The 15,638-nt window shown below is 42.7% G+C and overlaps 1 protein-coding gene across 7 annotated transcripts in view; it reads left to right on the plus strand.

The window, feature by feature from the left end:
* The first annotated feature begins 1,679 nt into the window (after positions 1-1,679).
* mid1 (midline 1) overlaps positions 1,680-15,638 on the plus strand; it is a 36,202-nt gene continuing 22,243 nt past the window's right edge. Inside the window, exons 1-2 of one of the 7 annotated variants that reach the window (XM_030429289.1) lie at positions 9,807-10,164; positions 10,337-10,371. Coding sequence is in view for 2 of the 7 variants with exons in the window: in XM_030429280.1 (XP_030285140.1) it covers positions 14,148-14,199 (52 nt within the window). In the remaining 5 variants the exon portion in view is untranslated. Of the gene's footprint in view, positions 1,773-7,207; positions 7,427-9,806; positions 10,165-10,336; positions 10,372-12,018; positions 12,246-14,118; positions 14,200-15,638 lie in introns of those variants that run through there. The other 6 variants (XM_030429288.1, XM_030429284.1, XM_030429283.1 and 3 more) reach the window with 6 other exon arrangements.

Here is a 15,638-nt window from a genome sequence, read left to right on the forward strand (position 1 = left end):
TGTGAGTGCAGTCAGATTAACACCTGTTCCTATGTCTTTCTGGAATCTTTCACTGACTTCACAATGTTTTCCATCGAGGTCCAGGGGGAGTGTTTAGAAAATAATGATTCTCCTCACTCCTTTTGTTTGGGACTGCCATCTAAGTCTGAGAGCTCTGCCCAGTTCCTGTTCCTGACTCAGCACCATCTTCAACCTTTGCCACTTCGGCACAGTCATCTCTACGTACTCCACCCCTGCCTCTGCCCTCACAACACTCTCGAAACCCCAAAGTCAGCAGTGGTGCTCTGATCTAATGTCCAGAGTCTAGCCTCACAGAGCTGCAAACATGTCTCTTTAACAGACTGTTTGTCTTGTCAAAGACTTTTTGACGGCAGCTCTTTGCCTTTGTTTGATTGTGGACAGTACAGATGTATACATTAAACAAACGGAGGAGGTGATGACATGCAACAAAGGCCCTTGGTTGGAATGAAGTTATGCAGTATACGTCTTAACCATTCGGCTATCATGGCCCCTTCAACCCTGAGGTAATATGGAACAAAACTATATTGATGAACAGTCCTCAGCCAGGGATTTAGCTGCACTGTGTAGCTACCTTGGCCATAATTGCTTCCAGCATGGTTCACTCTGCTCTGCCATCCAGTAATGTATAGGTAAGAACAACTTTACTTGAGCTCCTGTGTGGTTTTTACTTTCTCTGTCCTATTGAGTCCTAGCTTTCTGATTTCTCCCCAAGTGGCCTTTTCAATTTCCACATATTTCCGATCAATTTTGCAGTTTTGTTTTCAGTGCAAGGCCTTTCTATTGCTTGGCCAGACGCCGACACAAATCTCTTTCTGTTTTTCTCCTTGCAGTTTTGTGAGGCAGTGACCATTAGAGCCCGACAGTGTCTTTTTCTTTTCTCTTTTTCTTTTACATGTATGCAGTCTGAATGTTAATATTTAGTCATTGTCTATAATTCTGAGTTGAAAAGGGGAAATTCCTCAAGGCAAGGTTAGATCTCACTGAAATTCTTGGTAACCTTGACTTTTTTTCTTTCCCACTTGAGGGATGTACTCCCAATTCCTCAAATATGATCTCATTATTGCAAGTATGGAATTGTGTTTTCAGACTGACTCATCTATCTCGCAGGATGAATTCTCATTAGGGTGGAGAAAACCAATTCTCTCTTGCTTAATAGCAAGCATTCTTTCTTTGCTGCTCTCTGCCTGCTGGCTGCTGTGGATCCTTGAGCTTTATTTTTCTCTGCTTGGTAACTCCACGAAGCTGCCTGCAGTGACAAAGAAAAGCTCTTTATCCCCATTATCAGATGCTGTCTTACAGAATATCAGTACCAGGTCCAACCTTCGACAATTTTTCACCCATTTTTTTTTTCTTTTTACCAACATGAAATGCGAAAAGCTACTCATTAACAGTGACAGTGCTGGTGATACTGCTACAAGAAATTATTAATATGATAATGCATGGGAATAATGAATGTCTTCCCCTATTAGTGCCAACTTGTGCAAGGGTTAAGTACTCTTCTCAGGAGCTTTCGATGCTCCTGTGTGAACCTGTACAGCAGATGAGAAGCAGTATGTCAGTGAAATATGTGTGTGTGTGCACACACCCCAACGAAGGGGAGTGTACATGCAGACAGAAACACCTTCAAACTCCTGTCTCCTGTCTGTTTCACCTCAGGGGAAGTACCAGCTGCCCAACAGTCACGCTCTGTGTTAGCCTTGTGTTTATTCACCAGGGGAGACACACATACCATGGCAGCCATGGGGAAGCAGGTAAGATCTGATAAAGATACGTTTAGTGGCAATCGAGTTAGGGGAGTTTAATTGGCGCCAGGTCTTACATTTTGTTGCAGGGTGGAAGTGCTGATCGTCTCAGACTGATCAGTGGGGGAGCAGTTGAGGGAACCACTGGCTTTGTGTTGAGTCAGAAAAAGTCACAGTATAAGTAGATTTTATGTAGCAATTGCTCGTTAAGAAGACCAAGAACGACCACACTTTTGTTAAATATTTTGTAGAGTTGTGTATGTGTGTTTCCAACAATGTTTAAACCCAGAGAAATCCACAAGTTTAGTCAAGGTAACGGTCGTTTCATGGGGTCGACTGTTCTTACTTCAGGGATGGGGAAATTAGGTTGGTTAGGTTCACATTAGATTGTTTATTGTTGTATACATCTTACTTTACTGTACATAAGCAGTAAGATAACGTTAGGAAGTGACGGCACACGCCGAGGGATATGTGTGTCTGCGTGGTTTAATTCAGTGAATTCAGCACTCACAGGAGACTCTGGTACTCTCTCTTCTTTCCCCCTCTCCTCTCTGTAATGTTACATTCACAAAGTAAAATACATTTCCCCTCCAGCTTCAGTTGGCAGTCAACATGGAGTGTGAAGATAATTCAACTTTTTAACCCCAAAAGTTGATGGCAGGAACATTTGTGTTTCTTTGTGTTACTCATGAAGCGTTTATCTGCCCAAAGCAGCCAGTTTACTTTACTGTACATTTGCCGCAAGCTAACTTGAGCGAGCGATAGCGAGTGAGCTGACGTGAGAGAGCAGCGCCGAGGGTGTCCGAAAACTGAGGTCAGCCCCATATATCGCTGCTCCAGTCAGGTTGATTAACAGGAGTGAAGATAAATCCACTTTTTTAATTCTAAAAGTTAAAAAGTAATCTCTGAGCTCTGCTCCTGTCGGTAAATGGCTCCAGCTCGGAGCAGAACCTGAAGTGCCTCCAGGTGTTTATTCTCCAGAGGGTCTGGACCTGATCCTGAATCTCTAAGCAGCTGAGCAACAACTCTTGCCTTGTTTCCCAACACTCTACAAACATCTTATGTTTTGTTGGCATAGAGGTGCCCCCTGGCAGCAGAAGTGAAATATTGTATGGTTAATCCTATACGCATACATGTCCTGCTAAAGTCCATTTGATATAGATTTTAACAATAAATCAATCACTGCACGTTGATTTCGCTCATGCTGTAGTCTGCACAGCAAGGGAAACATTAGATACGCACATGCATGGAGCCCAAGGAGAGAGCAAGAGAAAGCACTATTCACACACGTGTGTCTCAATAAGAATTTAAATTTCAAAAAAGTAGCTGGAAATCGTCCCTCAACAGCAAGTTCAATCTTGTTTGCACATGCATCACATCTGCTGTTGAATATCAGCTAAAACAAGTGCTGGCAAATTAGCCAACTGGCAAGAATGTAACATTTCCTGTGTGAGGGGAACAGATTGTTGTCATACTTGCCGTGTCCAAGACTTTTAGTTTTGTGTATTTTTGCAAGAAAGCGTATGATTTTCAATGAGCACCTCTACTCTCCTCCCCACTTTTGTTTTGGTGAGAGCAAAAGCGATGGGATGTTGTTCTAAGAGCAAGCAGAAGTGTGCCAAATAACTGTGGATAGGGAACTCTGGTGAATTCATTTTTGGTTTGCAGTCCTTTTCTTCCATGCAGGCATCTGGTTCTGCTCTGAACCGCCCTCCTTCCTTCTCCTTTAGAGACTGAAAGTAAAGTCTCCTTTCTGCGTATCAATCTTTTGTGCCTTTGGTGTTGATTTGTGCTCATCCGACAGTCCTTTGTCATATTTAAAGTTGATAAGGAAGGCTGTTAATTAGAATTTGCTATTATTTCCTTGAGTGCTATGAATGTGTGGTGATTTTTTTCTCTGTTTCTATAATCTCACTCTTCTTTCCAAGTGATAAACACAACTGTCTCCATCAGCAGCTGCGAGTTCTCTTGGCCTGCTTGTTGCGACGGGGCGAGATCTGACACTATGTCATTGTCTGAGCCAGCAACTGTGGATGGAAATGAGTGCGCGTGTGGTATCCGATGAAGAGTATTCTTATATCGGCCATGGTTTAATGCATTTTAAACTCCGGAGAATGTGCTCCACAGGCCAAAATCGAGGAATGCGTCCCACACTGTTTTGAAGGAATGCTTTGTTGACATGTCGATGAAGTGAGGATAAGTCCTCTCTGAGCCAAGATTCACAGCAAAAGCAGGAAACTGATCAGTTTGACTGTCTCTCAACCTTTTAATCTGCAATGAATCTTGATGAAAGGGTTGTTTACACTGGTGGTAATCGGTGATAGCGCCGACTACACTGTCAGAGGTGTCTCACCCTGAGCAAAGAGTTTAGAGAACATCCCCTCGGCCCTCAGCTCGGAAGCGGCTGACCCAGATCCCACCAGCTGGGCTCCTGCCTCTGGCTCTGACTTTGTCTCCTCGGACACACTAAGGCAGCACACACGACAGATGTTCAGACCTCCTCCAGCAGTTCTTGTTGTAGGAGGTCTGAGTGAACTGTGTAGTGACTCAATTTCTCCCACTGCATGATGAAGGAATAATACAGGTGTCGAGGTAAAATTATATATGTCCTACTGTACACTGTACTTGAAAAAAAAAGGAAAAAAAAAAAGCTATTTGGGAGCTGGCATCGGCGGATGAGAGAGTGGTTGAAAGCTTCACCAGCACCATCTCTGATAAGATTAGCTCCGTGTTGCTGAAAGATGTGGAAGATTCTTGATAAAGACGTGGCACTAGTTTCCTACAGTGCATCTCTCAGAAGCTGGAAGCAATTACAGACCTCTCTGAGCAGTGAAGTATGTAGCAGGCGTTCACCGCACCCTTTTCTGAAGGAGGATTTTTATTTTTTTTTTTTCAGGAAAAAATAAAAGCCAAGATTTTCAGGCTTGTGCGGCTGTGGTGTGGACCGAACATAACACATGACCTTACTTTCCCAAAACTCCTTCATTGTTTCATTTTAGTGAGAAAAGGCCAGACGGCACAGTGTTGCTTTCAAACCACAAAGTTAAACTCCTTCCTTGGTGAGGGATGTCTGAATGTTTTCTTCTGCTTTCTTTTTTCAACCTTTTTGTCACAGATTCTGAAGTGTTATGAAGTGTACGAGTTTGGCAAAAAGGTGAAGACCCTAATGCAGACACTGAGGTGGGCAGTTAGAAACAGAAAGCTAGCTTCATTTTATGAAAAAAAAACTCAAAATGCAGGCAATACATGGCTTGTGACAAAAAGGCAAGCAAAAGAGAATACAAAAAAAAAAACAAAGAATACAAAATGAAGAACAGGATTCAGGAAGTGACGCAGGAACAAAAGCTGAAATACTAAAGACAGGCGAGGAGATAACCTGACACCAGGAGGAGAAATGAGACACAGGTGAACAGGAAAAAGGACAAAGACAAGAAGTGTAACGCAAAACTTGTCACATGAGGAAAGAACCTATAAGAAAATACAAGACATAATAGAATATAAAACCCTGAACCACTAATAATTAAGACAAATGTTGGTTTCATAATGAAATGGATAGAAACTTGACACCATCAGCATCTATAAACCTGGCTTTCACCATGCTGTTCTGTCAACTACCAGCCACAAAATCTCCTTTGAAAATAAAGGCTGACTGCTTGTTCAGCTTGGCATGCAGCCTGGCACCATGCTTACCCATCTACATCAAAGGAGCAATTTGTAAGATGGGCCAGAATGTATTTTTAGATATTGAAGCAAATGAACTGTGTTGACATAATGTCAAAGCCTTTCTACTGAGGTCTGCACGCTAATCAGCTAGCCCGGTCTGTCCTGTCTCATAATAGCACTTTGTAGTGGTAAGTGGCGAGTAAAACATTCAGTTCTATCAATTAGTAGGCAGAAAGCAATGAAAGTGTTGAACCGTCTCGAGTCCCAGTGGCGAGAGGAAACACATTGACAAGAGAACAGACTTCGACACAACACGCTTACCAGTTTATTCCAGTTGTTCCACCATTACCTGGGGCTAGCAACCAGGGAAAACAATGCCTCTTCCCACTTTAGTTGCGTAATGGCGGACACGCTTCCTTTTAGTCATAATGCGCCCTTCATTTTTTCAAGACAAATTGAGCCGGGCAGGCAGAACAAAGCCAGGTTTATAGGCAACCAAACTACACATGGATGGTGTTATTTTTACTTTTTTTTTTTTATTTCATTTTTTTCACAGCTGTTTCACGGCGCATTCAGAAATGACTTCAGAATAAGTAGAAGGAACGAAGTTGCCTTTTGTCAGTTTAAGAGACCTAAACTGAGTAGGTTGCTGTCATCCACGACACCCCCGAGGCATCAGTACTGCGTGTATACTAGTCTTTCATACGAAATTCAATCGCACCATTTAGATCACAGCTCTTTGTGTATGTTTGCTCCATCATATCAGAGGGGACAACTAGGCTGACAATTGATTCCGTTGTTGGCAAACCTATTACCACAGCACCAACAGAGCTATAGCATACTAAAGAGGAGAAAAATCAATTCCAGGTCAGTGCTCACAGCAGTCCTATATGTTCTGCCAGCTAATCATAAACCCCCGTGCAAATACATGGAGACACTGGCTAATGTGACATGCACGCAGCAGATACTCTACACTCCTCAGCTCCCACCCAGCACGGCTGATGAATAGCGTAAAGGTTATCTTCTCATTTGCACCAAAATAACACGTCTGAAAGTTAAACCGAAAAGGGGGGAGGAGGTGTTAATTGGTGTTGGTGTTCATTTATTCAGTTGGTCTTTGGATCGGTTGTGCGTTGCTTAGTTATGGGCAGTATGCCTCGGGGATGAAAGCAATTAAAATCCTGAACCTTTGCCCACGATGAGGACAGGATACGCTTTCATCTTATTGTTTATTGGCAAAACGAGGAGTGGCTGTTTTGGACTGTCCTAGTTAGGAGAACAATCATGGCTGCTTAGATCAGTGTTCGCACTCAAAAAGACAATCTCAGTGCCAAAGCATGTGCTAACTCAATTAGAAATGCGCACTCACACTTTAATTACTGTAGTTTCTGAGGGCTTAATGGCAAACATAACACGATATTCTGCTTTTGTGTCGCCTTTTTGGTCTGTGCTGTGACGAGTGCCGTTTAGTGAGCAGCGGAACAACATTTATTGTGAGGATGTATGGAGCTGTGTATTAAATGCAGCCATGCAGCAGAGCCCTGGAGACTGATCCCATCTGTTCGGGCCCTGGTTGTTTAGTCAGAAACTCATCAAAATGGGGTCCCCAAGGTTCATGCCCCCCCCTCCTTTGTCTCTCCATTTGCTACATCTTTGTGTTATTACCGTGAGGGTGGGGAGCCAGGGGGCGAGAGCGCAACCCCAATGGGGAAGGGGTGGGGGTTGATGGGCCACAGCATTAATGGAGACAGTATCCATGAAATGGCCCAGTGGAAGTGACGCTTCCTGGGCATGTTTTACGCTCGCATGAGCATACGGCTGGGGCTGTGGCAGGGTGGGGAGCTTAAGCAATGAGGGAGGGAGTGTGGAAAGAGACAAGCCGGGATGCTACTGTATGTTTTGTTTAGTCCCTCGTCCATGTGCTAGTGAAATAGGAGGCTGAGCCGTCAATCGGAATTGCATCTTCTTTTCCTTTAGAGGATCGCCCTGGACATAAGCATGTAAGTCAGGCTAACTTTCTTTGTTTTTGGCTGCTGAATCTGATGGAAAAGTTGTCAGGATTTGCTTTAGTGAAATGACAAGGACAAAGACTCTTGACCAGTGTGAAAGACTTCCCTCGCACGTCCTTCTCTGCATATATTTGGACACAAGATTTTTGGATTTCTTTGTTCAGTGCAAAATGAGTTTGCACTTGCCAGTGAGCACCAAGGTGAAGCATAACCTTGTAACATGATGATGCAGCTCAAACAAATGCCTCCTCCTGCAAGGTCCCTGAGAGAAATCCTGTGTCTTTTCTTACCCATCAAACTTTTATGTGACATCAGATTTCACAGTCCATTTTGTTCCAACTTTCTTATCTGCTCCTTCAGGAGGGCTTTTCTGGCCCCTTTCAGTTCTTTTTCCAATTAATACAGCTTGATGTGCCAGCCGCCACCAAGAGAAGCGCCTTGGGCGGCAAATTGCCTTATTTAGTGGGGATGAATATTCATTTGTTTTGAATAATTATTTTTTCGACAGTGCTGTTACTTATTGATAAGAGAATATATGTACAGTGTAATGCGGCGTGTTTTCTGGAAATAATTTTACAAGGATTACACCGAGAACGTCGGCATCTTGATTGCCACTTATACAAACACATGAACAAAAAAAATATATAATTGTAATTGTCAGCATCCCAACCTCTGGACTGGATTAAATTGTGGCTTTGAGTCCTATTTTATCGAATAGCTATAATGGAACAGTTTCTCTTTTGTTAAAGTTGAATTATCATGACATAATAGACACAGAATATGTACTTTTTAAAGGGGCACTATGTAGTTTTGGAGAGGAAATCAAGACTCAGAATTTTAATATTTACAATATTAATGAGATAAGGATACTCAGAATACTCAGAAATGTTAATAACTGAATAAACAAGCTGTTAAATAAATAAATAAATAAATAAATGAATAAATAAGGTCCCCAGAACACTGCTTGAAGCTAGAAAGGTGGCAGGGTCCGCCAACTTTAAACAAGGTAAAACAGTATTAAACTGTGGTGTTCTTTGAGGTCTGAGGAATAAACGAAAACATGCGCTGTTTTGGTTCGTTTTCAGGGCCGAGAGCCACAGAAACTTTATGCGTCAGCCTGTATGGAGGGTCAGGTCGGGGTTTCCAGTGGGTGAGGTGGGAACAGTTGCTCGAAACCGCAGCCCAGACAAGTTGTCTTTTTTGGGGATGGTTAAAACAGACGCAGACTTTTTTTCCACTTAATGTTTTACGACAGTTCAAGAGAGGGGAGCGACTTTGGAGTGACCCTGGAGTGGCAAACCATTTTCACCTTTAAAAAGCGCCTGGCCTCAAATGTCAGCGTGACTCTGCAGTCCATGTAAATGTCTCCGGTTTTATGGTGTTTCATCGCATTGAAACGAAATGAAGTGGCGATCTCATTACTTTCGCAGACAATTTATGGACATACAGCAGCAATGTGTGGCCTTGGGCTGAGGCAATAACACTGTCTTGTAGACTTTCTTGCTGTTGTAAATTACTGGAGAGGTTGCACACATCTGAGGAGTGATGAGAGAATAATTCAGCGCTGCACAGGAAATGGATGTGTGCTGTGCTGTTTACAAATCCATTAGTGGAATCACAGTGGAAGTCATGCTTAATCCGCCCATTGTCTCTCCTTTCTTCAGTTTAGTCGTGGTCACTGGGAGCAGAGTGACCCATCTCAGGAAGTGTTTCTCCTGCTAACAGTGTCTTTACACACTTCTTTTCCCTTAACAAAATGCAGCAGACTTCAGATTGGCATGGGATGTTGGAGGGAAGTGGAGAGTGACAGACAGCGGTAGGCTTGACTGAGAGACAAACAAGCTGTGAAGAGAGAGCTGAGGGTTTGCCAGTGAAAAGATTAGAGTGGCATTTGGCTCAAAGCGCCAAGATGCATCGTTGCTCTTGCCACACGGCCATGGCAACGGAAGCTTTATGCCTTCCTCCCAGTCCCCCCCACTGGGTGACCAGACTGCACCAAAGACTCACTTAAAGATCTTGTGATTCCTCAACATTCAGCTCGTTTGTCATGTACGTAAATCCTTGAATAGACATTTGCTATGTCAACTTTGATTAGTCATTTCCATTCATTTACTCTCCTTTGAGGGACATGTAAATGAGAGAGTTGCATAAAAGTCTATTATAAATGTGCACGTAACCTCAGCTGAGCATCTCTCCAGGCCCCATCCATCCCAGTGCACCCGCTTGTCATGCAGGGCCACCTCTGTTCCCCGGTGACCAATCAGGAGTGCCTCCTTGGCAGCTAAAAAGCAACCCCCCCCACCTCCTCCTCCTCCTCTCACCACCTCATCATCAGTTGTGATTGACAGCCTCCCACAGGAAGGGAGGGGGGTTATTTACCTCCTTATGTTCTCATGGGACTAAGTTAATGATCCCAGCCAACAAAATAATACAAAGAGGGAAAAAGCCTGAGAAGTCGGCAGCCTGGTTGAACCATTTGGAGCTGTTTCGGCTTCCTTTAGAGAGGATTAGAGAAGAAGAGGCTGTGTGTGAGGAGAATTTCAGAGATAGCGGTGAGACAGACGAAGCCGCAGAGCCCCAGACAGAAAGTAGGAGCTAAAAAAGGAGGCTTCTGAGGAAAGTGTGTGTATTTTTTTAGACATATCTCTTCACGGACTTTATTTTTGTATTCATGTCACCTGGACTATGGACTGTCTGGTCCACTGGTTGACTGACTAACAGGCTGAGAGGTAAGGGATCATCTCTACTTTTAGTGGTGCAAAGTCCCATTTAAGTTACTTTTAGACTTTAAAGTGAGGCTTTGAGGAAGTTTTGCCATGCTAAAAATACATGCTTTGCAGTATTCTGCCTGCCTTTTTATCTATGTGTTTGAAATGTGGCAACATATTTTTTGATTTACAGAAAAGTGAAGATCACAAGATGATAAACCATTGAAGGTACACTATGTAGTTTTTGGGAAAGACATTTTAATCAGAACAGAAAGATCTTCACTGACTGATTTTTTTTTAATTAACTTTTAAAAAACTAAATAAACAATCTTTGTTTTGTTGACTGAATAAACGAACTGACCTAACTGACAACACAAGTTCATCCCATTTTACTTTTTTAATATGTGGCGGACCCTTCCACCTGTCTTGCTTCAAACAGTGTTCTGAGGCCTTATTTTCCTCTGAAAACAGCTTGTTTGTTCAGTTATTGAAAAACAAATTCGGACTTTGCAGTATTAGCTCATTAATATTGTAAATATTAAAATTCTGAGTCAAAAACTACATAATGCCCCTTTAATGGGGATATTGCTGCTTAGTTTTTTTTCGTCTATTAAATTTCTCTGCAACTGAATTCAATTATTTTTATGCTTTCCACACTTACTGCTGTAACCACTGCATATACATTAGGTCTCACTGCAATTAACACTATATTCAATTGTTTATATAACTGTAAAGTCATTATCTTCCTGAACACACCTTCAACTATAACTTGTTTTCATTGCTCTCACATTTCTTTCCATATTTTATTGAACCCTGCAGGCTGAACTGAAACACGAGGAGTCCTGGCAGGGCTTTTTTGGATCGCTACTAATCCAAATCAATCCATGCCGTATGTGCTGCGGTTTCACCGCATAACACAAACGTTTGCTTTAAACAGAGATACCCTATTAAAAAAACACCGACTTGATGTCGCAGACAAGGTCGTCCGGGGTAATGGCCTCTCACTAAATACCTCAAAAACCTCGCCAGTCAAACAGCGAGCGGGGGCTCTTGTCCAGAGCTGAGAGACTGATCAAACTTTATGTGATCGGCGTCACTGTTTGGATGCCAGTCACCTCAGCCAGCACATGTTTGTGTTGGGAACATTTTCCACGCAGCCAAAAGATCGGTGCCAAACAATCTGAGACAACTTTCAACACGATCTGTCGCAACCACAGTGCATTCCTGTGTGTTTCCATTTCAGTGTGTTCACATGGAAAAACAAAAGGGTGTGTGTGATCGCTCTGAGAAAATAAGGTTTGCTGAATGTAACGTGGCTTGTTTGATCGCCATCTGCGTTAAAGAACATGCTTGTTGTGTGTGAAAAAAAACGTGGTCTGTCAATGCATCTTTTGCTCATCTGTGCGTTTGTGTTGGGCCACTGTCTCTGACACAAAGCATCACTGTCATTTCTAGGGAGCATGCACATCATTGATTCCTGTTTACTTATGCACTATTTCATCTGGCTGTATTGAATCTTGCCTTAAGCATGAAACACATTTCTAGCTGCGATAATCCAGACTGACTTTGTTGAGGATAAATATAACAGCATGCAGTTCACATTTTGCGTGAATGCGGCTGACAATTACTTATAAATGTCACCGTGCCAATTATGCAAAAAATCAAGACAGAACGTATAATTAATGCACTGGATGTTGCTGCGAGGGTGATGTTTATTTGATGATGATAAAAAACAAAGCTTTTTGGGAGCTATGGCAACGACCATGCTCCTGATAGCCCTGAGTGATACACCAAACCAGCTCAAGTCCTGCCCCTTTTACGTGATTGGCCAGGCGAACAACTTGCAGCCCACTGTGTATAGATGGGATAGGTACGGTCCTCAGTGAGAGGAGAGGAAAAGGGTGGAAAAGTTTTCGATCCTCCTGCTGCTTTCCAGTAGAGAACAGGGTTGGAGGGTCACGACTAAGACGAGTCACTCCACTCAAAGTTCAGACTCAGCACCGGATCAGCTTTGGCACAGCCCAAAACATCAAAAGTGACTGACTTTAAAGGTGGCTTTTCCCCCCTCTCTTTGCCTGTTCATGGATGTAATCATGTGGCAGGTAAGTCAGAAGGTCATTCTTAACTCTGAAGTCTGTATTTCATGTTACTGAGTGAGCCTCTGTGTTTTTGCTACCAAAACATTGAGTCATCATATGCTTCCAAGCCTCCAGGGCAGGGGTGTGTGTGTGTGCGAAAGGCTGAGGCTGTTTGGCCTTGTTGTGTTCACAGATTCCTTCATGTTTAGAACTGTGGATAATACATGAGAGATAAGATGACTAAGTGAGAAGGCCGAGGGGGTTTCTGTGATTAAAAAGCGTCAAAAGAGAGTGGGAGTTGGCAGAGAAGGTTTCCAGTGTCAAAAGTGGCTATTCAGTGTGGAGCTTCCCTGAGATATGTGCATCTGAACTGGATCTATGTGAAAGAATATAATACGGGTTGTGAGAGTGTGGCTGTTCTTTTTTACCTTTCTCTGAGTCACCATAAAAGTTTTTCACTAGCTTCATTGAGGGAGATAGACTCAGCCTTTGATCTACAATCTGGCAACCTCGTGACCTACAAAAAAAAACAAAAAACATTTTAAAACACCGATAAGATAAAAGAAACAGACTTTTCTCCCCTGGCAGTGCATCTGGACACAGTTTGCAACAGGCCCACGTGCGTGACGCGCACAAGAGTCACTCTTACGTGAGGCTAATGAAGAGTGAAACTGGGACATCGCAGTTGGGTCTTTGGTTTCCCCTATTAATTAGTAACTTAGCTCGTTCCTGGGAGATGGAATGTTAGACATCTTCCCACCAGAGCGCGCCCGCCTTTGATCGCCAGTGTGACAAATAGATATCAAGCTGTCACCATGGCAACACATGTGGAGGTCTTTATGAAGGGAGACAGCGCTGGTTTTCAGTGAGGGGTAAGTTGATAGGGACAGATTAGTGAATGTTACTATTATATTTTGGTTTATTTAGAGAGTTGACATTCATTCATTAAAGGGACACTACGTAGTTTTGGGGGAAAAACTCAAAATGGCTATATTTTCAATATTAATGAAGTAATAATATATACTCTAATATTTATTTTTGCCGTTACTGGATAAACAAGCTGTTCTCAGAGCAAAATAAGGCCCCCAGAACATTGTTTGAAACTAGAAAGTTGGCAGGGTCCGCCACAGATATACAAAGTAAAATATGAAACTGTGTTGTTCTTTAAGATTAGTTTGTTTATTCAGTGTTAGTCAGTGAAGATCTTTCACTTCTGATTAAAAATGTCTTTCCCAAAACTACACAGTGCACCTTTAATGGCAATTTCATATATCTTATTGTTTTTCACCTATTTAAGTTAAACTAGGAACTATATTGTGGTGCACCTTTTCCTGTGATGCCAGGGTCGGTTAATATCGGCGGAGTGATATGAACGACTGTGAAGGGGGTGCATCACCTTGGTCGGTGACGAAGTTACAGAGAAGAAGTTGTCCTCGTGTTTTTCTTAAACAGTATTATTTGAGTGACGTGGCTTATGTTTGCACATTAAAACTGTAAAAAAAAAAAAAAAAAAATGTCTCCATGTCATCATGACATGTTTAAGTGGAGAAAGGTCTCCTCTCCTCTGAGTGATGAGGTAAGACACACGCTGCAGTTCATACATCCGCCGCACGATGTCGCTCTTTGACCGTCTTCCCCAGAAACTAAAAACAACACAACACTTTTGTTGTGTCACGTCCACAAATTGCTAAAAACTCACACGTCACGACGGATAACTACGTCTAAAAAGTGTGTACATGTAGATGTGAACGAGACACTTACGTCCTCTTTATTTTGAGCTCAGTTAGACATTTCTTCTTCTAAGCAGCCTCATGCCTGGAAAGTCACATTCCGTAAAGTTCCTGTGGTTGTGGGACGGATATAGTGGTGTTTTTTTTGTTTTTTTCTTTTTCCCGCCGATGCCACCTGCCAAGCCGCGGCGAGGAAATGAGACTTGGTACAACTTCAGGACGACCTGAAGCAGCAGAGACAGAGACGTGTGAGAAATAACTGACCTTTTAAACCTGTATTTCCACTCCTGAGTCTGTAAGAAGTTCATTAGCTCCAAACATCATGTGCATTATTGATTCTTAGCGCCATTTCCTCATCTGGTGCTCCATTATAAAACATCCTGCTCGCTCATGGAGGAAGCTGGAGCCTCTCTTAATGGAGTCATCTTTTACTTTCATAACAGTTTTGTGTCTATGCAAAGAAAGAAAGAAAGAAAAAAAAAAAGCTTATAGCAGTCACACTTTTCCTGTGTTTGACAGATGAGTTTTTAATTCAGTAGCCTCAGTGTTCAGCAGGGTAATTAAATCGCCCCCCTCAATAAATAACAGTAAGAAAAGGGTGTTGGTGAGGGCCAGGCTCCATGCAGCTAATCTCAGTAAAGTGTGTGGCTGCAGAGCAGGTAGATTTGTCAGTCTAATCAGCTGGCTTGTGCTGCTCCAGCTGTAAATCACATTAGGCCTGAGTGGGCCGCTGCTGAGCCAGCTGCTTTAGGGAGCAGCAACAGGCCACACATTGGTCACAGCCACGCTGTGAAGACAGGATTACAGATAAATATGTTAGGTGTCTGCCCCAGGAAAGAAGACAAAGAGCAATCACACTCCTTCACTGGCTCTGAATACATGGTTAAGAGCCGTCATTAAAGGTGATAAAGGACCATAACAAAAAGGATTAGAAAGTGCTTGAGCAGGTAATTGTCGTCCTATCGGAGACATTGTAATTGTTTCATCTCCAAATGATCCATTACTTTCATAATCAAATAAAGCCTAAATGTTAAGTCGCTGCCCAAGTTCATCATTTGACAAAGCGCCACACAGTTAAGTGTGCATGAGTCACAGTTCACATCTGCTACATACGCAGCATGAAGTGACAGTTCAACACCAAACGAAAATGCATGTTTTTCCTCTTAGCTGTAGTCGGTGTGAGGTGCAGAAGTTTTGAGATATTAACAGTACAGACAGCTGCCTTCTCTTGGATTTAATAAAACTACATGCTATTTGGCTTAGGATGCCCAAAGCCCCCAAAAAATACATTTCAGAAATTATTTTGGAAATCATGACCTGGCTACTCAAGATAATCCACAGACCTCATAGAGAGCAGTTTCATGTAAGATCTATTTTCTTTCTGCATCACTGCGCTGAAGAAAGTGTTCATCTGCTCATGGACGAGAAGCTAGTAAACAAAGATAACTAAGCTAGCTCATTACAGTTCAGCTGAGGAGGACGCTGTTGATGTTTACCAAGCATCCAGGATGAAACTTTCGGGGAGCCAACTTTCGTGGTGGCCAGCCTGTGTAATTGCGACGTCATGTGACACACTGGGGCCCAACAAGACTTGGGGCTTTCCCTTATGCTAACATTGTGAAAGAAGCTGCTGTAAAACCGTGGATAGTTTTTTTTTGTTTCACAAACCCAGCAAAATTACTTGTTC

Source organism: Sparus aurata, chromosome 9, assembly GCF_900880675.1.
Source record: "Sparus aurata chromosome 9, fSpaAur1.1, whole genome shotgun sequence".
Lineage (NCBI taxonomy): Eukaryota > Metazoa > Chordata > Actinopteri > Spariformes > Sparidae > Sparus > Sparus aurata.